General features: G+C 42.0%; 1 protein-coding gene across 1 annotated transcript in view; it reads right to left on the bottom strand.

The window, feature by feature from the left end:
- Positions 1 to 27,487, bottom strand: part of LOC6614334 (insulin-like receptor) — a 45,054-nt gene continuing 17,567 nt past the window's right edge. The window contains exons 3-13 of the mRNA XM_002038737.2: positions 16,235 to 16,291; positions 7,756 to 8,977; positions 7,111 to 7,686; positions 6,875 to 7,044; positions 6,527 to 6,815; positions 6,105 to 6,467; positions 5,606 to 6,030; positions 5,390 to 5,504; positions 4,673 to 5,326; positions 4,313 to 4,617; positions 1 to 4,246 (exon numbers count right to left, since the gene is read on the bottom strand). Coding sequence (XP_002038773.2) covers positions 1,721 to 4,246; positions 4,313 to 4,617; positions 4,673 to 5,326; positions 5,390 to 5,504; positions 5,606 to 6,030; positions 6,105 to 6,467; positions 6,527 to 6,815; positions 6,875 to 7,044; positions 7,111 to 7,686; positions 7,756 to 8,770 — 6,438 coding nt within the window. The 5' untranslated portion in view covers positions 8,771 to 8,977; positions 16,235 to 16,291 and the 3' untranslated portion in view covers positions 1 to 1,720. The remainder of the gene's footprint in view (positions 4,247 to 4,312; positions 4,618 to 4,672; positions 5,327 to 5,389; positions 5,505 to 5,605; positions 6,031 to 6,104; positions 6,468 to 6,526; positions 6,816 to 6,874; positions 7,045 to 7,110; positions 7,687 to 7,755; positions 8,978 to 16,234; positions 16,292 to 27,487) is intronic.

Raw genomic sequence — 27,487 nt, 5'->3', positions numbered from 1 at the left:
TTGTTGAATAATTAAATTATAGAAAACAAAATCCGTCCGGTTTCTTGTTCATATTTGAGTTAATGGGGGCGTATGGCAGATTATTTAGGTCTAGTGAAAATTGTTGTATATGAGTCTATAGATTTTCCTTCTTTTTTTTTTCTTGTTGCTTTTGTTGTTTCGTTAAGTGTTGCTTTCATCTATAGTTAGTACATAAAATGCTTTTCTTCGTATATAGCGAGTTTTGTATAAAAAACGACAGCAGATTGTATACAATAATCATGATGCATTAGTTAGTTAAGCTCTCAGTTTGAAATTACGTTATGGGTTCCTCTTTCTCTTAAACTCCTTTTCCGAAGCTTGGCTTCCAAAAAATTGATTTAGAAAAAAATATTTAACAAAAGTTTCTCCGCATGCACTGGCTGCTGTGCCCTGCTTTCGCTTGAAAGTGATGAACCAAGTGCTGAAAGTGGTACTCCTAGAGCAGAGCAAACTCTCGTCGGCTAATCAATAAATACTATAATTACGCAATAAAAAATAGAAGATATTGTAAGTGAAGTATGAACAATCAAGCAATGCTTACCAATTGCTTAACATAAATGTAGGTGTAAATATAAATAAAAATCAGGGGGTAAAACGCGCTAAAAACTGCAAGGCTCTTCGACATGCATGTAAAATTAGATGAGTAACATTTAAACCTAGTTACGTGTAGTTCGGGTGTTGGGATAATCATAACTATTGCTAGCTAACTCAGTGAAGACAGTTGCTGTTTTGTTTTTGTATTGCTTGTTTGCTGTTGTAGAGTTCATCAATTTCTGTTTTTGCTGCGGTTCTCACTTACTTTCGCCTTGCTCTAAGCGATTTGGTAGGTACTAAAATTATCATAATTAATATACGTAGTAGGTATGAGTTATAAGTTATAATTGGTAGAATTTGTATGTCTATTTAAACGGTACTTAGGTTGGTTGGTTGTTGGCTTTTGTACTTTTGTTATTTGCATGTAGGACTTGTTTTGCTTTTATTTGTTTTCTTGTTTTCTGTTTTCTGTTTCTTCTGTTTTTGCTTTCACTATCGTTCTCTGCTCTCGTTTTGTATTGCGTTAACGGCTCTAGTGCATTAATTTAAACAAACAAAAAATGTAGAGTAAATACTAAACGAATACGTAAACATAAATAGGCTTAATCGAAACTATTGGTATTATACATGCGCGGTTAGGGTGGTTCGATGGCTTGAACAAAGAATCGTAAAGGCGGTTAGCAATCTTTTTGGCTCGTTCTTAGCAAAATAAGCCTTTGTTTCCATATCTTCGACTCCATATAGTCGTTTGCATAATCGTCGGACAATTGAGAGAACAATTGAGAATTGAAAATTAGGCTCTATGAATCTAAAATATACAATTTTGGTTCGACACCAAGAAGAGTCATCCATCTACGGAAAAGTGCTTTCTTTTACCAAGACTGACACAAAGTTCTTAATGTTCTATTAATGCAAAATTTTAACTAAGAATCAACTTCTTGTTCGAAGCTTCATCGCTAGAAAAGTTACAATGGATTGCTAGCCTGTCATATTGAAATACAAATATCTTTGGACCTACATCTCCTCCACCCTAGTTTGCAGGCATAGAGAAGAGTCAAATTCAAAGAAGCTTGGCTTACGGCAAAGGCTTGCTACTCTATCTATGTCCATGCTGCTTCTCCTCATCTATTTACATGTTTTTCTACAGTACTACGGTTCTTAACGATTACGCCTCCCTTCCGATGAATCCATTGGGGGGTGGAGGCCTTGGCGTACTCGCCGGGCGCAGCCAGTTCTCTTTTAGCAAGTTGGATCGGTTTCCGGCTCCTGTGGCTCCGACTCCGGAGTTGGGATTCGTAGGAGATTTTCTCGTTTGGCTGACGCTGCGACTGCGAGGCGGTTGCGTCTTGCTGGGCAACGCTCTTTGCCTGGGCCGACTCAATGGCATGCGCTCCATCTTTATGTGCTCCACATGCTCGTCGTCCACGTCGTCGTCCTCATCCTCGTCGTCCTCGTCCTGCTCGTTGTCCTCGTCGGAGCTACTTTGGCTTTGGCGTGCATTTAACGGCGCCTGCATTGGCTGGTAATTCGGATTATGGCTTATGGTCACACCCGCCATCTGCACTGGAGTCTCATTCATGGGCATATAGTTCGGATTGGTACTGACCAGACTGGTTGGTGGATGCATCATCTCGTAGTTCGGATTGGGGCTGCTAGTCGTTAGGATGGTGGCCTGTTCGCTGGCTATTGACTCGTCTAGTAGTCTGTAGTTAGGATTGTCGCTAATGGCCATACCGCTGCCCCCTCCAGGCGTGGCTGATGGAGTGTAGAAGCGGGGTGTTCCAGTATAACTGCCAGCCGAACCACTGCCACCACTCTCGATAGTTCCAAGATTGCCCATGGCCACCGGGTGACTTGTCAAGTTGGTGTTACTGCTGGTACTCGGAGCATTGGAGGCATTGCTCTTGTGGCTGGCATTGCTGCCCGTTCGCTTGTGGTTAAATAGGTGGCGGTTAATGAAGTTTGCCTTGTTGCGAACCGAATCCGCCACTGTTTTCTTCAGACTTGGACGTCCTGTGTGCGAACTGCCATTAGAACTGGCTGCTGACGCAGTCGAGGGCTGCAGTGAGGACCCACCGATGACATCATCTGGCATCGAGCTGCTCATGATGGTAGGCTGGCGACCCTTTCTTGGCAGCAAATGTTGTTCTCCGCTGAGTTTTCCACCGCCAGTACTGCCACTTCTGCTCGTCGGCAGCTCTGCACATTTCGGACTGGGATCGTAGATCTCATAACCCCTGTCGCCGTCCAAAGCGTCTGTATCAGGCACAACGTAAGCCGAAGAAATATCACCTTGCCCTGCTGGAATATTATGAAAGGCAGTAGGCATTAGAGTCTGCCCATCAGGAGTACTGCTCGCAATGAATCCCGATGGCAGGCTAAATGGCAAGTGGGAACCCTGATCATCAACCATGGCGATGGGGCTTTCGGGCGGTTGGTCTAACGAGGAGTTCTGCTGATAATCGCCCATTCGTAAAGGTGTGGTGGCATCCTCCTGCTGTTCCCGCTCCTGCAGATCTTGGTCCAAGGGGACTGCCGCGAATGCATCTAGCTGATTGCGTTCCTTGCGCTCCTTTTCCCGATGCTGCAGACCTGCCTCTGAGTGATAGAAGGATACTTCCTTGAATTGTGAACTGGGGCATTGTGGTTCGAGATACGCGATGATATCCAGAAAACTGGGTCTCGCCGAAGACCTATGATGCCAGCACCTTTGCATTAGTTTATGGAGAAAATCAGGGCAATTTTCCGGCCTCTCCATAACACCACCATCGATGACGTAACGCAGGACATGCTCGTTGGAAAGTCCCTGGTATGGCTGCGCCGCTAAGGTGGCCATTTCCCAGAGAACCACTCCAAAGCTGAATACATCACTGGCACTAGAGTAGACACCATCCCGCAAGCTCTCCGGTGGCATCCAGCGAACTGGCAGCAGCCCCTTAGTTCCCTTCCGATAGTAATCCGTCTCATAGATGTCACGGGTCATGCCAAAGTCACCAATTTTCACCGTCAAATCATCAGCAACCATGCAATTTCGAGCTGCAAGATCACGATGGACGAACTTCTTGGCGGCCAAATATGCCATGCCATCCGCAATCTCAATGGCCATCTGGTAGATCCTGCCATAAGTAGGAGGCTGCACATTACCAGTCACTCCAATGCGATTAAGATACGTTATCATGGCCTCATCCCGCTCCTCGGGACGATGGGCACGCAAATAGGACTTAAGGTCACCCTTCTTCATTAGCTCCATGACCACCAGAGCCGGCTGACCCCTGGAGCAAACACCGAGCAATCTTACGACATGATACGTATCGAACTCCTTCATGACGCTCGCCTCGCTCAGGAAATTGGTCCGCTCGCGATCCGTAGCATTTTCGTTGACAGTCTTAATGGCACACTCGCGATCCAAGCCATTGGGTGGAAAGGACTTCAGGATACCCTCATACACCATGCCAAAGGATCCCTGGCCTAAAGGAGCCAACTGAATGATGTTCTCCCGCAGCACCTCCCAATCGTCTGGGATGTATTGCATGCTCGCATAGAACGGGTTCACCTCTGTGTTCATATGGAGGTCATTAGAGGGAACCTTCCTCTTATGCAGGTAACAGACATAGCCGAACAGGGAAACGATCAGCAACGACAGGCCTATTCCCAGTAGCCAGAAAAATACCTTAGCGTAGCTCGGAGGAGGCTGTTGAATTTAATGAAAAAATTAATTTTAAAATGTTCGTTCGCAGATAACAATTATTCAACCTACCTCCACTTTTATATGTTCGACTTCCGTGAAATCGCCGTATCCCGCTATTGAGTTGGCTCGCACCCTGAAGCTGTAAAGGCCCTCGTTGAGCTTTATTAAATAGCCGGCGGTCTGGTTGAAGTCAGCAGCCGGGATGCACTTCTTTTCTTCCACTTGATCGGGCTTTTTCAGCTTGTAGGCCACTTCATAGGTGACGATTTCTCCGTTGGGGTCAACTGGTGGCGTCCAGCGAACCCGTACTGGGGACTCGGTGTTGTTTGCGTGCTCTAAATCTACTTTTAGGTCCATGACTATGTCGGCGAATTCTATAAGTAAACCAAATCGTTAGTAATGAAAGTAAACACGTCAAGTCTTTCTTACTCTTTCTCTTGGTAGTTTGGAAAACGGTGTCATAATCGCTGCAGAGCGACTTCTTAAAACTGGTGTCCCTTAATTTTTCGCTGGGGATTTCTTCTCTACAGGCTACCACGAAGATAGCGTAGCGGGTGAAGTGGCGCAGTTTTTCAAAGACAAAATGAGTTTGATTTGGTGGCAATTCCTTGGCAAACACCTCATAGAATTGTTTGTTGGAGGACAAGTCTTCTTCGTCTTTATAGGTATTTTCGTCGTCCTTTTCGAAAAATGCATCGGTATCGTCAGTGATGGAGCGCACATGGCGTAGAAGTACACTGCCCTCCACATCGTCGAGCTCTGGCTCGAGCGCAACGTCTCGCCTTCGACGGGAGGGGTTACTAGCTCCACCATTTGGAATAGCATTGGAATCGAGAGCTGCACCTTCCGCTCCGTCTGATTTATCAGACGATCCATTCTTGCTTTTCCGAATGTTTGGAACAAATATAAAGTTTTGCAGCGCGTTCTCAAACTCCATGCCCGCTTGAACTTTACGATCATCGTATTCCTGGCTGCTGGTCTTCTTCGAACCCTCCACGCACTTACAGTCGCCTGCTAAAGGATCCGGTATTTTCTTGGTAGGCGTTGTGGCTGGCAGGTCATTTTCCATGGCCTTGATGAGAGCTGCACAGATGAAATATTTAAATTAGTTAATTGTGGATACAATTTGGCTATGTTGTTGCTTACGTTCAGTACAGTAATCCCGGTTATTGTTTCGAGTAGGCCGATTTATAAGTTTGGCTTTTATAAAATAGCGCGTTAGCACGCCATAAGGCTTATCTAGGTAGCTCCAAGTTACGTTCTGAAAGGGCAATAAGGGTGGATCAGTTAAGTGAACAATTACATTACATTTATAAATCACTTGTAATCCTGAAGGGATCTATTGCACAATTCCATACTCACAATTTTCGAGTCTGAGATGGCGGTCGCTACCACCTCCGTCACCTTTGACGGTCGTCCGGGATTTGTCCTAAAGTTCTTCACGTCGCTCTCCGCGTTTGTCAATTCCGAGGATATAGCCATGGTCCGAACGTAGTAGGAGTAGTTAGTGTACGGAATCAAATTGCTTAACACCATGACCCCGCTCTTTTCCGGAGAGCTGACCTTCCAGCGATCATCGCATGGATCGTCACTGCTTTTAGTTGAGTTTCCGTACGGATCGATCATATGATAAAACACGAAACCGATGAAGGCGCGCGGATCCTTAAAAATAATGGTAGCATTGCTCGGCTTTTGGGGCTCTCCTATTTCGACTTTTGTCGTGACGTTCAGCAAAGCGGAGTTTGCTCCCACTGATTGTAATGTGACATTGAGAACAGCTGTTCCACCTGGAAATGTTTTATTCAAATTAGTACTTGCAAAGTTTAAAATTTTACTGCAATTTTCGTTAGTGATTACTTACAGGATCCGCGGTTTCCATTCGAGTCTGCGCCCACATCTGACTTTTCAAAGAACTTTGGCTTGGAGGCCAGCATGGGCAGCAACTGGTTGATGGTGGACACACATAGTTTTGGGTTGAAATGAAAGAAGACACCGCCCTTCCTAATGAACACCGTTTGGTTGGGTCCCCAAAGCTCATCCAGATCGCGATTATCCAACACATACAAAGCATATTTATCCGCGTCCATCGGCGGATCGCCGCTAATTTCAGTTAGGGATTGAAAAAATTTCAAGGACTTCAATCCGTAGGTCAAGTGAACCATTAGGGATGACTGAATTTTATGGACGGCAGCCAGACCATATTTTAATTCATCCATGACGTGAGCTAAAAAAAAAAAGAAGTTTTAATATTGAGATTTATATAGAGCAGCAGAAACCACTTACCGCCGCTTTCACGTTTGATGCTAATGGTAAGGGGCTCGGTTCCGGTTATAATGGTGCAGCCATGGAACTCCCGAGCACGCTCCAAACTGTCGATAAGACCGGAGGAGCACTCCTTGTCACACTTGCCGCCCGGACAAGGTTCGCACATGCGCTTATTCTCTGACTTCTGGTACCCCGTTGGACAGTGGGTGATACATTGTCCGTTGTATGGAATACCGGAATACACACTGTTGGTTTCAAACTTTGTCAGTGTGGTGCACTCGTTCGCCGTCACGCAGCGGCTGTCGAACTGCAAGAGAGTTTGAAAGTTAGCTACTTGTTGTATAGTAAAATTGAATCATTATCTACCTGAAAATAGCCTTTCGGACAAGAGTCCATACAGATGTTGTTGAAAGACACATTTCGACAGGATATGCAGCTTTCATTTCCATGCTTATCGATCACGCATCCACCCAAACAGTCCTGGCTGCAACAGGTGTGCTCATCGATGCAGTTGTTTCTGCACTTTTCAGGGCACTCTGGAGGAACAAACGCGAAGAATGTTAATAAGAAAGAACGGTAGAACTTTACACAGGCCAACTCACTTGTCTGACAGAGTTTGCTGTTCCAGCACAGGCGCCTGTTATTGTGCAGCTGACAACTGGTGTTAAGCTCTCCCTCGATGGCCGTGGAATCGTGCCCCTCCTCTATTCTGATCTCTCCAGGGCACTTGGAAAGCCTGCACTCCTTCTCCTTGCCGTTCTCCGTCAGCACCACCAGTTGGGTTTCGTTTTCCGCCAGAATTTCCAGCCAATCGATGGTCCTATCATAGCACAGCTTATGATTCTTCTCAATTCGCACACCGCCTCTGGTTATGGATCGCAGCTTGTGAAGTCCCAAATCCATGAGGTCGAAATTCGAGTAGACGACCAAGGCATATCCGTCGAACAGCTTGTTTCCCCTAATGACGCTCAGATTGGGAAAAATCTTTGACAGCGAGTGCAGTCCAGTCACACGGTAGATTATGATATAATCGGTGACCTCGGTCAGTTTTGGAAAACTTCTGTTCAGGGGGCTGGCGTCGTTTATCAAGTCGATCAGCAGGAAGCCCTCGATGACCGTGCAGTTCTCCAGCTGGTTGAAGTGCGACACCATGTTCCTGATGTCCATGGATTTGCAAGCTATAAGGTTAATGGAAAAGCTATTAGTGTCTCCTTAAACTTGCAAGGTAGTTTATAGGTAATACATACGTTTTACATTTTGTGACAGTCGCATTGTTGGGTTTGATTCGCTCCTTGGCCATCGCGATTGCGTCCCCGACACCGAAAGCGCCGTTTTATCCAGTCCATCGGCTATATCATTGTGCAGCAGGTGCTGTTGATGTGCTGGCAACACGACGGCTTGGATGGCCAATGTGTTGGCCAGTAGGATAAAGAGCAGAAGGCTAATGCCAGGTGTGTAATAGTAATTGTGCTTGTAGTGAAAGCACTTATGCCTATCTTTCTCTTGTTGCTTTTGTTGCGCTGTGGCACGTGGCAGCTGTTGATTATGCTGTAGTTGTTGTTGGTTGTAGTTTTTAGGGCTTAAACTCAGTCTTGTGGTTGCTGCTGCCAGTGTTTGTAGCAGCAATAGGAATTTTGTGTAACTAACATGGGCTTGCTGCCGCTGATGATGCTGCTGATGATGATGCTGCGGATGATGCTGATGATTATGATGATGCTGCTGCTGATGCTGCCGCCTGCGTCGCTTGTTGAAAATGCCGCAATTGAACATGAGCAGCAGCAGCGATTGCAATGTTCGCAAAATATTGTGACAGTTGCTAAAGATATTGAACTTTTCGCGCTGGTGTCGATTGTTTTTCGTGCTGCCATCGTCGCATTCATTGCTGCACTGATGTCCACGGCATTTAACGTCTCTCTTTTTACCCGTCGTCTCCACTTCATCAAATTTTGGTCTGCGGCACAGTACGATATCATCATGACTGAGAAACCAGACCGTCTCCGCACTGATTTCACTGCTTGCTTGACAGCTGCTGGTGCTACTGCTATACGCTTCGTCACTGCTTGCGGGGCTGTCAACTGCTTCCACTGCTTGCCGGCAGCAACATGTATCCAGCAACATTTCTTGCCGGCACAAAACACAAATGTGTCCAAGCGTGCAGGCTGTTGTTGTTGTGGTTGTTGTTGCTGCTGCCATATCGTTTTCCATCTTAATTTTCCCACGCTTGGATTTACTTTTTGTCACTCCCCGTGGCATATTGAACATATTGCGGTGTTTCTATTCGTGTTATGAAATTGTTTCCTCAAATTTTCAGCTTTCCACGAGTTTTACTTTCGCTTCTTGGGTCTCCCTCACCCCCGCTAGGTAATCATCTTTCGTCCCGCTCTCACACTCTGTTGCAGCGGAAAAGCGCAACAAATATTTCACTTCAGTTGGAATGCAATTTTTCTTCTATTTGTTCCGCCGTTGCAACTGTAACGAGAAAGCAGAATGTGCAAATTAGTTTTCAGTTCTCAAGCTGAAAAACAATACAGAAGAACAGCAGCCTACGTAATTCCATGCGAAAAAGGGCGCCAAGTGCTCGGCCCACGTGTCGAACTACCTGCCATCTGCCGCCGTCTCTCTCGCACAAAGCGATTTTCATTTTAACGCTTTACGCTCGTCATTTCAAATCCCTAATTATTGCACCTAGTCTTTATACTATACACTATTCAGTTTACGTAGCACGGAAACGAGATGGAGTATTCGGAAATTGGACACGACTTGACCTATTGCACATCCAGTTTTTCGCGGAAAGTTCTACTGCACGGAAAAACTCAGTTCTATGACATCAAGTCGAAAATTGGAGTTCAGGTAATAAATTTATTTGTTATGTCATTATATACTTATGTCTATATGAAAGAGGAAATTAAGTAGATTATTTATTAATGCAGAAACTATTATGTTATTCAAACTCCTTTCTCATTAGCAATTATTTTAATGTTTAATATTTTTTAATTTTAATATAAATCAATTAATTACCAAATAAAATTATAAATTCAAATCCAATTTCAAATATTTTGGAGTTGGGTAAATTACAATTTTTAAAAATACAACATGTAAGCAACAAAAACAACAACTAATTTCCTAAACAGCTGAGAACCAACGATCCACTCTACCCATCTCGTTCGCACTCGGCGCACAAAGAGCCCAGCTTGCTAAGCAACAAAAACAGCCAGAGCAAAAAAAAAATAAATAATTTTATGCGACAGACAAAAAAGCAGAACAAATAAGAATGGCAAGCATATGGAGAGCGATTCGATTCTTCAGCTTAGCATTGACGTTCATTTTTTCGAGTGTCGAGTGTTCTTTTTTCAATTTTGAATGACGCGCGACGTTCGTCGTTTGACGTTGGCAGCGCAGTCGCGTTGTAAGCGTAGTAAATAGTAATTGCAAGTGTGTGCGATTTTTACTACGCTGTAATTCATCAAAACCTACGCCTTTTCAAACGGGTGACCTGTGCAAAAATACTTGTATTTACTATCCGCTTCTTTCCGCTTTTGCCCCACTAATTTTGGGGCGTAACTTGGGGCAAGGAAAATGCGGCTGCGTGGCAAAGGAAAAGAAAAGGGGAAATGCGAGAAAGAGTAAGTGGTAGAAAGAGAGAGGGAGCGGCAAGAGAGCGTGTTGTTGTGTTGTTGTGCGAATTTCAGCTGCGTAGTTGAAAACGTGGTAGATGTACAACACAAACACTGGCAAACGAATAAAAAAAACCGCACACGCAATTTGTTCTTGTTTTGCAAATTTTTCTAGCTTGTCGCCCGAAAAAAATATACAAAGAAAAAAATCAGCCAAAATTTAACAAATCGCCCTCTCTCCGATTTCGCTCTCTCACGCACACATTTGTGTGCTCTCAACTAATGCTGCTTGTTTATTATGCTTGATTTGTTTTTGTTCTTATTGTTGCTGTTAATACAAACGACCAGCAAATGTCGCGCTATAAATACATAAAATACATGTTCAGCTAAAATATTTTAAATGTTATGGTTATAGCATACAAATAAAGTTAAGAGACTCGACCGAAAAAAGTTACTACAACTTAATAAAGACGAGCTATGTATCTTTCTCGCTCTCAGCACAGCAGCCACGGTGACTCCCAAACTGTGGCTCTCAAACTTTCGCCAGGTGCATGTGTGTTCGCGTGACCCAGATCCCGCTGACTGCTTTTTTTTATCGTCCAATTCAACCCAACAACTAACTAACTAAAAGATGAAAATTCCGGTGAGCAACATTTCCGGACAACACAACATTGCCCATAGATCGGAGGCCCAGATGATGGGCCATACAAACATAACAGATAATAGAGTTGCAAAAATTCCAAAAAATTCCGACACAAACAAACGGCAGTTTTATGATGAAGTTTTTTAACACTACGTGTAAATATAAGAATTGACATACTTAGTTTAAATAATACGTATGATACACTTAAGATGACTAAGTCAACTTAGTAGAACCGCCTAAACCCTCAAAACTTTAGCCACTTCAAAAACGGTTAAGTCTTGAACTAAAGATGCCAAGCTGAAGTGGAAACACGGTGGCTGATGATGACGCGATAAGGGGAAAAGAAAGGGCCAGGCCAAAGCGAAACTGGCTCGGCTGGCTTGGCTTATCAGCACTCGTTTACACACATGGAAATTAACAGCAAACGCTCCGCTCCGGACGCTGGCGAGCGTTTTATTGTTTAATTTCGTTTAACGCGCCTCGGGCGCCACCGTGCACGCGCCTCGTAAAAAGTGTAAAGGTGCATTTGGCACGCCTAACCGTCATTTGTGCCTGTTTTTTACTATTCATTGTTGTTGACGCCTTTGTTTCGCATTTCAAGTGCGAATGGCAAGACTACTTGACAACGAACTGTATTCAGATGGGAATGTGTCAGTCCAGTTTTGCAAAACGGATCTAAAGCATTTAGCATAAATGGTTGGCATTTACATGTTTATTTCATATAAACTTAATCACAAAACCATGGATGACCATCCATTTGGTAGAACTGCATACCGAAATCTCCAAAAAACTGCTTAGGAGCTTGCACTGCTTGAGAGACGCGAACACTTAAAGTGGATGCACTGAAACGGCTTACAACATTTCGCTCTGGCTTTAAAAGCCTTAAGAATGTCGTAAAAAGATATACTCCCAGAGGAATTTACTACTTGTTAATGAGCGGAGAGCGTAAAATGCTGATCTGAATAGAGAAAACAATAAAAGCAATAATTTCCAAGAAAGAAATTGGCGAAATGCATCGCTATGTACGTCTGCACTGTCTTTATGTAAACCCCTTAATCTGACTCACTGGCAGAAAAACACAGACACTCCGAAGTAGCGTAGCAATAACCACAATAATAATCATAACAATAACAACATTAACTCCGGCATTGACGCAATAACGGGCAGAAAAAAGGCCAGTGAAGACAGAAGAATGTAAAGAGGAGAATCGGAGACCGGAGATCGGAGAAACAGAAAGACTGAGCGGCCGAAGCCAAAAGCCAACAACATTCCAATCCGGGCCGAAGTTGCCAGACCAGTTAAGAAGCAACGACAACAATCCGAAGAATAACAAACAAAAACAACAGCCTCCAAAAGACAACAAACAAGAAGAAGAAGAAGCAGAAGAATCTGAAGAAGGAGACCAGAACAAAAAAAAACTAGCTTATTTAAATATGTCTTATGCTCCAAATCCAACGACATTTGGTCAAGTTTTTTTTTGTTTTCCGAGTTTCAAAGCAACCGAAAAAGTGGAAAACAATCAAATTATTGCAGCATTATGATAAGCGGAGATCAGGCCAGACTAACTGGGAGATATGAACGATCCAAAACCTGATTTGTCCGACCGAAATTCCAACTTAATATCGATTGGCCGCTGGTGATCACCGTCATCATCAGCTGCCGCCGCCGCCTCCCATTCATAATATCTCAATCTCGTCGGTTTGTCACAGCATCCACTTGTTTCCATTCCCCAGCGCTTTTGCATATTTTATTGAATATTTTTGAAAGGCTTTTTAAGCGAGCATTTAAATGTTGAGATAAATGCTAATAGATACTTTGGCAATTTGGATCGATACGAATGGCAAGGAAATTTTAAATGTAATTCCCTAACTTTACCATTTCATAATAGTCTCCCTTGGATGTCGCAAGAAAAAGTTTATGTTCTGGAAATTTCTGTGACGTCGAGATCGAACCTGTGCATCACCGTGACTTACCATACCGGTCACATGTGGCGCCCCCTAATCTCCAGATCTGCCAACTCATGCCCAGAGTTGGGATCCACCAATTCGCTGGCCAACGATCGTTTTAGCACCAGCAAAGGTGACTGAAGCTTTCGAGCTCGAGCACCTAAATAGTTTTATTTCCCAGTTGTTGTCTTCCTACAATCGCACAGCCCGTTGGTGTGGGCCTGCGCTGTTGTTTTGCTTGATATGGTCGCATTTCAGTGCGAATAGTGTGTTGCGGCGAGTATCGTATCGTTGTGTTCGAGGTGCGAGTTCCAGATAAGCAACGTGACGCCGCCTCACGCGAGATAAATAACTTTGTCCCCCGCTTCACGGCAAAGTGCCAAAAAGGGACAGCCTCTGGCCGGGTGCGAAAGAGAGCTACGCTACTAGCTTTCGCAAATAACAAATATGACATTTAAATGCGACTACTAACGGGGGGCACAATTATCCATATAGATAGGGCCGCCTGCCCAGCCCCCAGATGTGTGGAACGGAGCTAAGCCCAATTAAAACATTCAATTGTGGGTGTCGCCAGTCTTGCCCGCTGTGATGAAATAATTATTAGTTATTTCATCAGTAATGTTGTTTTTTGGGTAAGCATATTAAGTGTCAATATGCGAAATTGAACTCATAGTACAATAACAGATACGTAATATCATCCTACCTATTCCATTTGGGTGTTTAATCTATTTGAACCAGGCTTCCAATTCCACCGGGCATATGTATCTAAAGATAACCAAATTATTAATCATTTGAGGAACATCATGTATTCACTGAAGCTCCATACATGCAAAAATATAATTGTCATTCTGTAATCACTGCGGCTTGTTTGTTTTCGCAAACAAGTTGGGATTTTCCAATCTCATTCTAGGGTATTTCGTTTGACTGACTTCATAATTTCCACGTACAAGCTGCCGACCACCGTCAGCCTATTATGGGGAATCGAGGTTTTGGGCTTGGTATGCATTTCCCCAATCTACCGACTTTTTACGACAAACAATTGTCCCGGAATAATGGCCGCTAACTTCAAATGAACTCAGGTCGTAAAGCGAACAAAAGTGGCCTATTCTTCGGGCTATATAGAGTTGTACCAGGCGGTGTCTGCTTTCCGAGGGTTTAATCGGAAAGTTTTTAGATCGACTTTACAGGAGTCGGAAAACGGAGGGTGGAAACATGCGGGCAGGGTTGCTATGCTATGAAGCTATAAAACACTTCTAATTATGGAAATGAATTACACCCAGATATATAATTACCAGAAGGGGGTAGGTAGGTAGAACAGCAAAATGGAGTATTAGTCGAATCCAATATTGTTTGAAAGTGATATCGGTTTCCAGACACTTCCGCATTTCCATTCAAAAAACTCATAAATAATTAAAAACGAAATAGTAATGCAAACGAGAAGTATGGAAACATTTTACGAAAAATTAAAAAACAAACAATCTCTTGCTGTGACTTTAAATCGTCATAATCATAAAAACGAGTTCCTATTGATTGCGATCATAAAAACACGGCCAATACTGTAATCAACTAATTTTAATTATTTACGACTTCGATTTCAATTGACTTGCTCGGCTTGCCACCGATTGATTTTCCCTCTCGATTTCGGTGTTTTTTTTATGTAGTTAATGCCTTTGCTGCGGTTGATATTTATGCTTCTGCTGCTGATTGAGCGCATTTCAAGGACACTAGTTCCAACAGGCCGACCAAAAACCCAGTCTCACACCCCGAAAAAAGCAAAAGCCCTCGAAACTCTGGTAAATGTCTCGCGCTGTTTGTTTGTTTGCACGTTCATTCATAAACTCGTAAAAAATTCGAAAACAAACAAAACAACCAACAAAAAAAAAGAAAAAAAAAAACTCCAATAAAATTTTAATTAACACAGAAAAAATGTAGGAAAGCCGAAATACCAAGAAATAGAAAAGCAACGAGAAAACGGGGAGATCCGCTTCGAAAAGCGAACATAAAACGTAACGAAGCATACAGCAGTATCGACACTAACGATTCGAGGCCTAGCCCCAAAAACCCGTCGACGTACCCAATCGAATTGGAGGAAGCCGATCAAAAAGAAACCATTACAAGAGACACCTGCGAAAATGTTAAAATAATAATGAAATGCCAGTGCGCCCTACAAGAAATAAGCCCCGATAAGTGAGCACACGCAGTAAACGGCTTTTATATTTCGGGGCATTCCGCATTCCAAGCACACCACTGGCTGGCTGGTCGATGGCTTGGGTTGGTTCGGTTTGGGGAAACCAAGACGGAACCGAGACGGAAATTCCACGATCATGACGTACACGCTTTGGCGATGACTGACTTTTATCGCCCCGAAAATACGGGTAATTGCTAATCAAATCATATGTGTACATTTTTAAAACTCGCGCCGATTAACAATTTATACCATAATCGGAAATTCTGGCGAAAAATTTGAATTTATTTCAAAATTAATTATCAAAAAACAAATGGAAGTAGTTGAATCCCGTTTGTTTTCATTTAAAACGAACAAAACAGTTGGCTTGCAGACCGTGCCGATAAAAACTATTGGAAAGGGGTGCCGAATCAGAAATCTAAAAGTCACAAGTCCCGACGAAAACAACCACGTCAGCTGATTAAGACCAAAAATACCGATCTTGGTGCGTGAGCCAAGTCAGAAACGGCCAATCGGAGATGGCCAGCGATAAAGATAACGATAGCACAGAGGACTATGATGGCTGACTGCTTTCGGGCTGCCATTGATACAAACTTCCACCACGTTAAATTATTAAGCAATCTACTAGTAATGAATAACGAGAACTGCAGTCGTTCCTTGTAACTAACGATTACTACAGTGTTGTAAATATACTTAATATGCTGATTTCCTCAAAAGTGCTCATTTCACACGACTATCGGTGGCATTCTAAATCCCAGAAAAGACCCCGGCACAAAATCTCGTGACTTTCACTAGCAGATAGAGCCCAGCAAACAGACTTTGGTCATCAATCACATGGCCAGAGCGGTAAAGTACCACACAGCCTTGTGACAATCCAATAAGCCGTCACGTTCGAATCAAAATACATTGTTTATTGCACATTTTCCGGGCTGCCCCTTTCATCATTCGCTTGTTTTTATCGGAACACACTTTATACTGTGCACACGTCATTCCCATATCATATCATACCAAAGACGATGATTAGGGGCGATCCTTGACGCGGTGTTATTATTTTTACAGTTGCATTCCCAGCTCGATTCTCGAGTGCCAAGTGCCCAGTGCCCCCCGCCTGCTGTCTGTGTTTATTCAATGAATTATTATTCAGCCGATCGGCAGGTATTGAATTTCACAATAACAATAACAAGATAAGAGCGGACATTACTAGTGCAATTGTTCCACTAAAATTAATGATACGAACAAAGTTCATACAGACAAATCAGCGGCTAAAATTAGATTTCCCGCAAGCCAGTGCGATTGATTACTTTAAAAGCCTAACTTTAAGTAAACTTGTATGCATACCTCATTCATTGAACACTTTGTAGTGAGATTATTATCTATTCCTTCCACGCAGAACACCTGAAAAAAAATAATAACAAGGTTAAGTTAGCTAAAAATACTACTACATACTACAGTATGGACATCATATACTAAATTAAGTTCGGAACAGCATTGATATAGTTGAAGAAATAATTTATAATAATCTCTAAAGGACTGCGCTGACTGATATATATTTACTCATATAATCCCCCCACCGATTCAGCAAGTCAGGTGAACTGTTTGCTTTGCAAGTGCCTGCTTTTGCCACATTTTTGCAATCTGAGTCAACACGTAGAGCTAGAGATACATTCATGATAAAATGTTACAGACGATCCCTTTCATTACATTTTCAAGTTCCTGTTTTTCCACGGCAAATATTGCTTCAGTATTACCCGGAATGAGCAATTTATATGGCACTTCCTGTTATGTTTGCTTCCCGGTTGACCCATTTATTTGGCTAGGTACTCGTTTTTTTTTTCACTAATAGCTAACGCAGAATTCTCGGAAAAGCCACCACAACTAGCAAAAGGGCAAAACAAACAAGTTAAGCTGATGTGATTGATCGAGTACGAGAGACACCGTTTCGAAATCCACAAGTACTTCAGTAGAACTAAAACTTATTTATAACTCAATTTTTTCATAACCAATATGTTTTCAATACATACTTAACAACCAATTAGAATAAGTTTGGGAATAATAATAATAAATAATATTAAATTGATAGGGAAATTAAATTCATAAAACTGATATGATCGCATCTCGAAGAGCTCCGTTTTAAGATCAATCCAGACTATACTTTCATTTATATGATCAACCAAAAAAAATAAGGTACTACTTTATTATTTTTAAAACATTTTCAGTTTTTCTGCATGATTGCAATTTGTGCGTTTAATATTAAAGAAAACACTTTGGAATTCAATCAATAAGTTAGTTAAGGCAGTTAACATGTTTAAAGACCGTATGTGGTTGTCCAATAATCTCTGTCAACTATTCATTGTTTACATAACAATTTCATTGGACTTTGGCACATGTTGCGGTTGTTGCTATTTATTTTAGTTCTGCCTTGACTGATTTAGCCGGACGAACAAATTCTCACTCATAAAACTCATAAATACATAATGAAATAATAATTATGAATCAATTTTTTTATGCTGTAATTATGTATGTACAACATATGAGCATTAAGTACCGATATCAGTTGTATGTAAAATAGACTAGTATCTTTTTGTAACTCTTACTTTTTGTTGTTAAAGAAATTGTTATTAGAGTTTGTTATATGTAAATAATATTAGCAGTCTCATTTTGTAAATCAATTCAAGTTTCACTTATTTCCTCATTCATGCTATTTTTATATCATTCAAAACCTATAATTACTGGTAAGTAATTAACTTTAATTAAGATCGGTTAACCATTTCAAATTATCAAATAGTAAAAAAAGTTTTGCCTTTCAATTGAATCGTGTGAAATGTGTCTCGCCTTTCATAATCTTGAGTTAACAAAGCCGTTGGGAAATGCAATCGCATTTCCAATAACGATTTTATGAAACATAAAGACCTTCAGCCGGCCAGTTCCGGTCAGATAAGATCCTTTCCAGTCTGGTTTTATGCTTATTATTGAGTTTGCGGTTGTGGCAAGCTAAAATCCACTGGGGCTTATACAACATTTTTGTGGTTTTGTTGTTTATCAAAGTGTTAAATACACAGCGGAATACGTTTTAACAACAGCAACTGTCAAACAAATAACATCCCAGTTTAACCCTTTTCTTTTTATAATATCTTGTAAGAGTAAGCCTATACAATTACGATGTTAATTTAGGGATAAACTATATAATTAAAAATCCCTATATTAAATGTTTTTAAGGGACTTTAGTTAAACGAGCCAGTACTTGAACTACCGTTAACTACTAATTCTTTTTCCCCAACTGTGTTTGGGATACAAGGGTATTGTGTGCGGCCTGTGCGAGTGTGTGTGTGTGTGGTATGTGCCGTGTTTTTATTGAATGAAAGGCACGAAAAGCAACAACTGTCGATCCCATGGTACTTGCACTGCTTGCTCACCCAATCTCTTGGTCTCTCTCTCCCTCTCGTGCTCTCCTGCTCTCGTGCGGCACATGTGTGAATGAATGCAGTGGCGTAAACAGCAGCAACAACAACAACAACGGCAACGACAAGCAGCGTGAATCAAGTGAATGAAGCGCACGCCTTTTTTTCTCTCTGTGTGCAATGACATTTTCAAGTGCCCGGACGTACGCCCGTGATTCGTGTGAGTGTATGTGTAAGTAAAGTGAGTGAGTGAGCGAGTGAGTGAGGTGTGCGTGTGTGGTATGCAAGTGAGTAAACAACAATAATTGTCAGCGGCAATAACAGAAATAACATTTCATATAAATTCTGATTTGATAAGCTTTCCTCCCTAATCTCGACGGGGGATTTTCCTCTCTCGATCCTTATTTAGTCTTCCTACTTGTTTGTACGTATGTACATAGGTTGGCTAACGCTTATTTGCTCACTTTTATTATTTATGATACGTTCCGCTCCCCATTGCCCAATTATTTTGTTGGAATGCATTGCACAAGATATTTCCCAGTGTGCTTGTAGCCGTGCGACTGTGTGAGTTGTTTGATTTGGCATTTTCAAGTTATCAATGAATTTCACACACACGCACGTAGGAATAACGGGCGTGAGTAGAGTAAATTTGTCCGCGTACTTATTGGATTCGATTTCATTCACACCCAGGGACCCCGATTTCCCCCACGAAGACCGCCAGAAATTGAAGTTGGCACAAATACCGCCGACAGTACAGCTTGGCTAGCGTGGACTACCTCAAATGCAATCCCAATGAATATGCACACATATACAGCTACAAAGACTGCATATATATATTTGGATTAATATTAAATTATTCATTATATTCGCCCTAGTCAGATTTAACTAAATTCCAACATATCCAAGAAATACATTTTGAGATGTTCGTCCAGATTAGAGAGGTTTTGCCGTATTTACCTATTGACGGCGAGTAAATAAGTTCTATATTTGCTAACCTTATCAGACGCCTTATCGCCCTGCGCTCACTCCACAAATGTTCCCCATTTTTGTTGAATGAAAATATTCCCCTTTTCGGTAATGGGAACACCACAATACAACCCATGAATCCCCCTCCAGTTCGCCAGCCCATTCATCTATGTCCCATGTTCATCTGTCGGCTGTTCGCTGTATCTTTCGAGCTGAATCACAACTTTGACGGGCCAGTCACAGAGTCAAGCTTATTAATAACAAGCTATGGTCGTCGTCCGAAAAAGATTTCCACCGCCTTCCCCTTCCACAAATTTTCGTTCTTGCATGTTATCAGTTGAGATTCTCGCTCGTGCGCCCCCTCATCTGTTTCCTTTCTCGCTTGCTGGTTTTTTTTTGCTCGCCGCTTGTCAAATTTGACATTTGCTATTGAACCGTTCATAAAATAGGCGCCAGACTTATTTTCGCTCGAGTTTTCTCCGCGCCTCGACTCGCCAGTTTTCAGCTAACAGCTCAGAGCTCTCGGTTTTGTTTTGTTTTCTTGTTATGATTTATTAAACATTTATTTGGCTTAATGAATTAATTTGATTTGATTTCGACAGCGTAACGGAAATGCCTGCGAGTGTGTGCGTGCGCCTTTGTCTGTGTGGGGCGCCAAAAAGGCGCGCTGCACGACGCAATTGTCTGAGCTCGGGGGAAAAGTGCATGGCGAAACAAAAGTGAGGAAAAACAAAGGGAACCCCCGAAACAACAAAGACCAATGCGCCGATTGAGGCACAGCTAAACATTGAGAAGTGTCATTTTCCAGCGAAATTCAGTTGTATTTGAACAAGTCGAAAACATTTTGAGTATGAACTTGCATTATCTTACTACGATTTTGATGGATTAGAACTGGTAATTACTCGCCAGTAATTATCCCCTTTACCGAAGTTCAACTGTATTACAACGGGCTTGGAGAGAAAACGCAGCAGGCCTCCTGAGCACAAAATAGAACGCAATATGTTTTTACAAGCGTCTGAAAAATTGCCAAGAGACAGCAACAAAAGGCCGCCGAGTTATAATGGTTGTTTAGCTATTAAGTTCCGCTTAAATTGTTTTCACATTTACCTTATGCCCGCCCGTGCGCCAATGCTACAAACACCAACGCTCACCAACACACGCAAGCGAAAGCGCCAGCGGCAAAAACAACGACAGAGACAACAACAACCACTGGAGCAGAATGGGGAGAACTACATAAGCAAAGTGCGAGGCACAAAAGAACCTAATCAAGAGCAAAACGCCGCACATAAAGCAATAAACAAGACCCAATATTGTTTTTCCTTCTTCTGCCACTTCTTCTCCTCTCCTTTATTCCCTGCTTCTGCCAAATAACAACAGCAAAACGAGTAATAATAATACAAACAACAATGAAACGAGAGCGGTTTCGAAATAGCTGCCCAAACAGTGCCAGTAGTTTCCATTTCCATCCAGTCTCAGTCTCGGCCTCTCGAAGCTGAAATCTCGATTCTCAAAGCTGCAGTTCAGTTCCGAGCAAAAACAACAAGAACCAGAGACACAAGAGCAACTACTAAAGTACTAGAGAAATAACCAGATTAGCAACAAAAACACCTAGATTCGCGACGAGACGAGGCAGACAGACAGACGCAGCTAAACTAGCAAGGCCAGAGGAAAACAAATACAAAAAATGTTTTACAAAATAAAAGGTATGAAAACAAATTAACAATAACCCAATAAACCCAATTTTTAAATATTTTGGGGAACTCAAGAAATAACTTTAATTTTTATTCGGTAACGATATGCTTCTACATTTTTAACACAGAAGTTTTATACCGACAGAGAAAACCATTTTTAATGCGTCATACATTATTTGATAAAACACAACATTTCACATTTACAAGAAACTATACTACCCAGAAGCCATGTAAATGTTTATGCTTGAAACCCGATTCTCAGAAGCTTTGTCAAGTCAAATGTTTAATATTTATGACTAGCCAATTGTTTGCCAAGCTTTCTAGGAACTCTATAATAAAATCAATTTTGCAGTTTTCTAAGATTTAAACTAAAAAAGATACTGTTCAAGATTCTCGCAAGATTTCTACAAAGCCGCACCCTCACAGATTCTCGTAGGCGAAAGAGAAGAATTCATTTATTTCCTTTCTCTCGGGAGATGAGCACTGATTACTTTGCGGGTTTGAAGAGCACAACTACTGCGGAGAAATCTCTTAATTATGTGGATGCTTTTGCTTTTGGGCGTTACAGCAATATTTCTATTACAATTAATGCATTACACTTACAAAACGACACTTATGGTAATTTGCTTTTCAATCTGGGGACATACTATATAGGCGTAGAAATAGAAATAAATTAGACAACAAATAGGCAGCGCGCACACAAAAAACAACACAGAAGACGCTTTCAATTTTACAATACGTAATACGCAACAAAGCGCAAAAGTCGTAAGGAAGTAAGGAATAGAAATACAAAACAAACCATAGGCAAAAAATAAAAAGTGAAGCGACTAGAAGTGTCTGGTAAATGTAAAAACACAAATAAACAACAATTAGGGTAATAACAACAAAATCGGAATAAACAATGAACAGAATAATTTTCTGATTATCAACAAAAACTATTGATGAATTTGCATAAACTAAAAACTGTAATGTCATTATAATTACTAAATGATTGCACCTCATTAAATTAAATTAATTTTTACCCAAGTAGCTGATTTCTCATTTTAAATTGATTTTAAATATTTTTAAAGTACCCCCTATTTTCGAAACATCTTAGGGGTTGCACGGGCGAACCTATCGATAACAAAGGCAAATCCGTAAAGTAGCTCAATGCGCCAAAGAGCACGCACAAAAAAAGCCACACGCACGCATTTTTAAGCCAACCACAAGAAGAAGCCGAACAATCCGGAGAATCTGCAATGAAAGCAGGAGGTGGAGAAAGGACGGAGAAAGAGCGTGCCCAAAGCCCGGGTTTACAGTTGTATGATCCCACAAATCAGATTAGAGCGAGAGGGAGCTACTGGAGTGTGGTGAACTGGGACGCAATGTGGTGGGTTCAATGGGTTGTGGTACCCACCCCCACTCCTCGTCCTTGCCTATAAAAATAAAATCAGAAGATCTGCACGGGGAAAGCAAGTGCTGGCGACAGCTGAGCCACCAGATTTACATCGATCACACTTTTTATGCCACATCAAGCGTCGGGCACAACAACAGTGCCACGCGAAAAGAACGAGTGCAGCGATGACATTTGGGCGAGACAGTCGGGTGACACGCAGACAGAGAAGAACATCGGCGGAGATAGAGACGGAGACAACGGACGGACGGACGGACAGGCGGAATAACGGACGGACAAGGCAGTGGGCTAGTGGGCTGTGCCATGCACTTGCAAAGATGCATCCTTTAAATATCTAAAGCAATACAATTTTAAAACCAATGAAATGAATAAAGGAGTTATTCAAATATATTTAAGCAGTGTAATTTCAATCACCTATTCGATTTAAGAGCTACGAAAATCTAAATACAGATACGAATCATAACATAATTAAGGTCAAATAATTTGTTATCCAATTATAAACGCCTTAGACCCACCATATTTAAAAATCTTCCGAATTTGGGTTACTTAATAATTTCACAGCGATTAGCAGCGAGTTTTTTCGAGTGTAAAAAGTGCAGGGCAGACGATCAGACACCAGCCCATCCACACCACGCCGAGCCATAGCGAACCAGCATCAGCATCAGATTGCCGAGACCGGTACCGCCGGGCGGAGGTGCGAGCGGGATGGGCAGTTTTTTTGTACGGACGAGGCCATTAGATGATCGCGCGGCTAAATTTAAATGTCTGTGCGTTTAAGTTGCAAGGCAAAAATAAATCTACATAAAACGTAAACAACACACAGTTTCGTCTCAGGCTCTTCGCTTTTTCGCTTTCGTCTGCTTGTAATGACAGATCACAAGATCCGTGTAGACGGGTTGGATTTGGGATGGGATGGGACGGAATGGAATGGATCGGGTTGTTGCCAAGGGGTTGCCTTCGGGGTCCGACAAGGGTTGTCTGCTCCCCTCACACCGAAATAAATAAATGTAAATGGGCTTTTACACAGCCCAAACTTGTTTATGCAAAGAAAACAAACAGTTGATGATCAACATTTCGACAAGACCTATATGGGATTTCCGCATTATAAAAAGGAGCTGGTTAAATATTATAATGCATAGGGGTTAGCAGATGTAGTTCACTAAAAAAACCAATATCCAAATTACATTAAAACAGTGTATAGATAAAAATCATTGCGATGAGGAATCATAGCATTGGACTAATTCACTCTTCAACTTTTTTAATTTTAAAAGATTTCAAAAGATCTCGCCACAACATGCATCATTAATCTTATTCGTTTGGGAACATGTTATTAAAATCGCGTTTAGTCGATGGAAACTGATGTCATTTTGGCCAAACTGTGATCAATCGATGACGGCCTAAAGTGGTTTTCAAATCGAAATACCTCATGAATCTTATTAGTCAGAAGACTCAGAGAGATTCCATACGACTGGATCCGGACTGAGTCACGTCAAAGCAATTAAGAATTCCAAATGGAGAACAGCCTACGGATCTTGTAAATTTCCGTTGAAGTCAACATAAATTTGCTGCGTCGCATTTCTTTTCCCGTGCAATGACTTTAAAGTCCTTTCACCTTTGGCCTGCTTTTCACGGTTTTCCTCCCCTTCACGAAATGAACTCTCGTAGTCGACTCCCCCAAGGACTTTGTTCTCCCCCCAGCAACCCCAGAAGATAATTTCAATTTTCGTTTATTTTTAACATGCATTCGTCGGAGGTGTAAAATTTAAAGAGAAAATTAAAAATAGCAAAATGCATTTCTATTAAATAAATAACACGAGACAACCGACGCAACGTCCCCCCAATGAGGCCCCCACTGAAATCACAGTGGGGAGAATTCGGAGGGTTGGACGTGCTCTAAAGGTGCAGTTTGTGGTCTCTGCACGTCCGCATTTCCCTAATTTAATTTTCGTGTTTCAGTTCACGATCAATTTCATTCTAATGATTGTAATTAAAAACATTTTCCTGCGCCACCGAGACAGAAAGTTTCACGGAGGGGCTCGGATTGCCGGAAGACGGAGTGGAAAGTGGGCGGTTTAACGCCCACTCAAGCGCCGTTGGATGGCGAAAAAATTAGCGCTTCGTTGAATGCGAAACGAAAAACAACATGAAATAAGAGGGGCAAAGTCAGTGCAAATCCTAAATACCCTTACAAATTGACCACATTATATTTTAACAACAAAAACAACTACACACACAAGTTTCCATGAGTCGAGCATTAGTTTCCGGTTTCTTAAATATTTTCGGAATATTTTTAATACCCCTTAAAGACAGTGTGAGTGGCATAATATTGGTACAACGGCAGCGACGTCAACGACGAGACAATGAGGCAAAGTCAGAATAGCTTTTCTATATTTTTGCGAGTCTCGTGGGTCGTCGTCATGAGTGGGCTGTCACCCCTCCCACCGCTTCTTGCCCACCTATGCCGCGTTGAATTTCGTCAGACGAGGTGCCCGGCAAAAGAAAAAAAAAAACAATTTATTCTATATGTACAACATCTTGAGACGACCCCGTCGCTACGACGGCGTCATCTGTTGTGCATTTCAATTTGTAATTGTAATTGCATTTTATATACATCCATACACCCATCTGCACAGTGCAGACTCAATGAATTGCGGTGTGAGTGTGTATTTTGGTATTTTCGGTCATGGGACCATTTGGGCCACGTTTTCTTTGTGTCTGCCCATTTGGCAACGAAAACTGCCAGACTCAAGACTCATGACACGAGAGTTGGCTTAAAGCTTGGCCAAATGCTTATTTTTAAAACGAAAACATCCATTTGATTATGAACTCCTCACGGATTATTTAATGAAATTTTAATGATAATAATAATAATATAAAAGTAATAAAATAAAAAGGTAGTAAAACTTCAAGTTTAAGATGCTAAGGACCAATGCGTTGGGGGTCCAACATATAAATCATAAAACGGCAATGCAAAAATGCCGGCCCATTGGAATTCAGCGCACACGCACCTAAACGAACCCGAAGCCGACATTATCATTACTGCATATATAGTGTGTAATGGCCATGGTAATCGCCATCACATCATCATCATCAGCATCAGCAGCAGCATGGAAACTATCATCACCACATCCCGGATGCATGAAAATGCAAAAAGCTGCAATGTCAAATCCAGAAACGGGCACAATGACACAAAGCTGGCTGCAGATTGCGGGCTAAGGCTATAAAAAGCGGCCAGCCGAGAGAGCAGCTAACTTTCCAAATGCCAATAGCAAACACACATGCTCGCATGTGGAACAAAATCACAGTCATTATGCATAGTATCTGTATCTGTGTGTCTGAGAGTCTGATGTTTCCAATGGGCGGCGACAACGTCTCAGCGACATTTAGCTGAAAATGCAATAAACAACATTCCGATCTAAACTCCCAGCCGCACATCCCCCGCCCTCCCGCTGTTTCAATTTACCCCTTTATGTCTGGCCAGCAGGAAAAAATAAAAAATAAAATAGCAACTACAGCGGCAGCCGGGTCATTATGCGCATGTGTCGCCCATTATCGTATAATGTCGCCGGCGATCTCCAAAGAATACATCCACTGCAGTTACTATGCACACTACTATATAATTAAAGATCGCAGGCGAGTGGAAAAAGTTTTAAGCAAACATAACTTTTGAAAAATGACACCATCTGGCATACCCTGGCATATCTGGCAAACAAACCAACCGTCAAACGTGGCGAAATGGCCTTGCATGGACAGTAAAGTTAAAAGGTCAGACTAAAAATTAAGCAGAGCCACTTATTTGCGCCCCGAGGAGTAAACGATAGAAATATGGTGAGGACGAGGGTACAAACACGTTACCTCGTTTTCTCTTTCAGAGGGTACTTCGGTTTTACGAGACTTGAGATAAATATTATAATGATGTACAGATGTGTCAAAATTACATTAAATGTAAATTTTGTTTCCTACCGTTAGTTATCATAGTGAAGATTGGTACATTAGGGTATTAAAGCATTCGGTACAGATTGTACCGCTTTTCCCTCCCTTTCGCCGCTACCTCCCACAGCCTCCCAATGACATTGTCAATGTCAATAACAAGATCGTTTCTTCGCTTCCTCTGCACAAGCACTCGTATGTACATATATAAAGCAGGGGACTTGGATGATATGCGCATATGTTAAGAGATCTCCAAGAGGCGGCGGCGGCGGCGGCGATCTTGTTGCATACGCTTAACGGTTTTCTGGCTTTAACCTGGTGGCGTTATTTGCCCCAGCCTCCCTCCACTCCAAGTGATTAATGGGCCCAAACGAGCAACGAGCAACCGACTTTACCTTGTACGGGTTATGCTTGTGGTAAATATACATTTATGTATATGGGTGGAGGAGACGAACTTTGACGGCTTTTGTGAGCAATTAAAAAACTATTACGGCGGCAGCCAAATGGCAAGCTGCATTGTTTGCTGTCGGGTTTTATGTGCAACGATGACGTTTTTATGGGCGCCACACGAGTGTGGGTCGAGGTCTTTCCCTTCCTCACACTCCCTCTAGCTCTATGCCTCTCCACACTCTGTCTCTCTAACTCCTCTATCCGTCTTTGTTTCAGGAACCGTTGCGCATGCGCCCGTCTCTGTTTTCCTTTTTTGTTTGTTTCGCTGACTCTCCATTGTGGAATGCGGAAATGCTTTATACCCATAAGTCTTTCGGTTTCTGTGTTTCTGAGCTCTCTTATTTTGAGGTGCATAACACAAAATGCACCCTAATGACACACATAAAGTATGACACTCGTGCCGTCTCTTTCCCGCCTTTGTCAGCTTGTTGTGAATTAATTGATGGCCATTAGACTTGGTTTTAATGAAAGGGAGTTGGGACAGCGAAAGGCGGCAACAAATTGTCATTGAAGGGGTTACCGCCGCCGATTACTTAAACAAAAATGAAAATAAATTAAACGACAGATGGAGTATGCTTATTTATGGCCCTATCTTTTCATTATAACTCATCAAGTACAAACTATTTAACGTTTGCAGTGCTAATTGCACAGCAAGCTCCGTCTTTCAATTTTCCTATCGGTTACAAAGTCGACTTAATATTCTGGTTCTCAATGATGGGTCTTGGTATTTAACGAAAACAGGTTTACGACAATAAACTTACAT

Source organism: Drosophila sechellia, chromosome 3R (assembly GCF_004382195.2).
Source record: "Drosophila sechellia strain sech25 chromosome 3R, ASM438219v1, whole genome shotgun sequence".
Taxonomy (NCBI): Eukaryota; Metazoa; Arthropoda; class Insecta; order Diptera; family Drosophilidae; genus Drosophila; species Drosophila sechellia.
The sequence above is the reverse complement of the archived record's forward strand: the minus strand, read 5'-3'. Positions and strand labels throughout refer to the sequence as shown.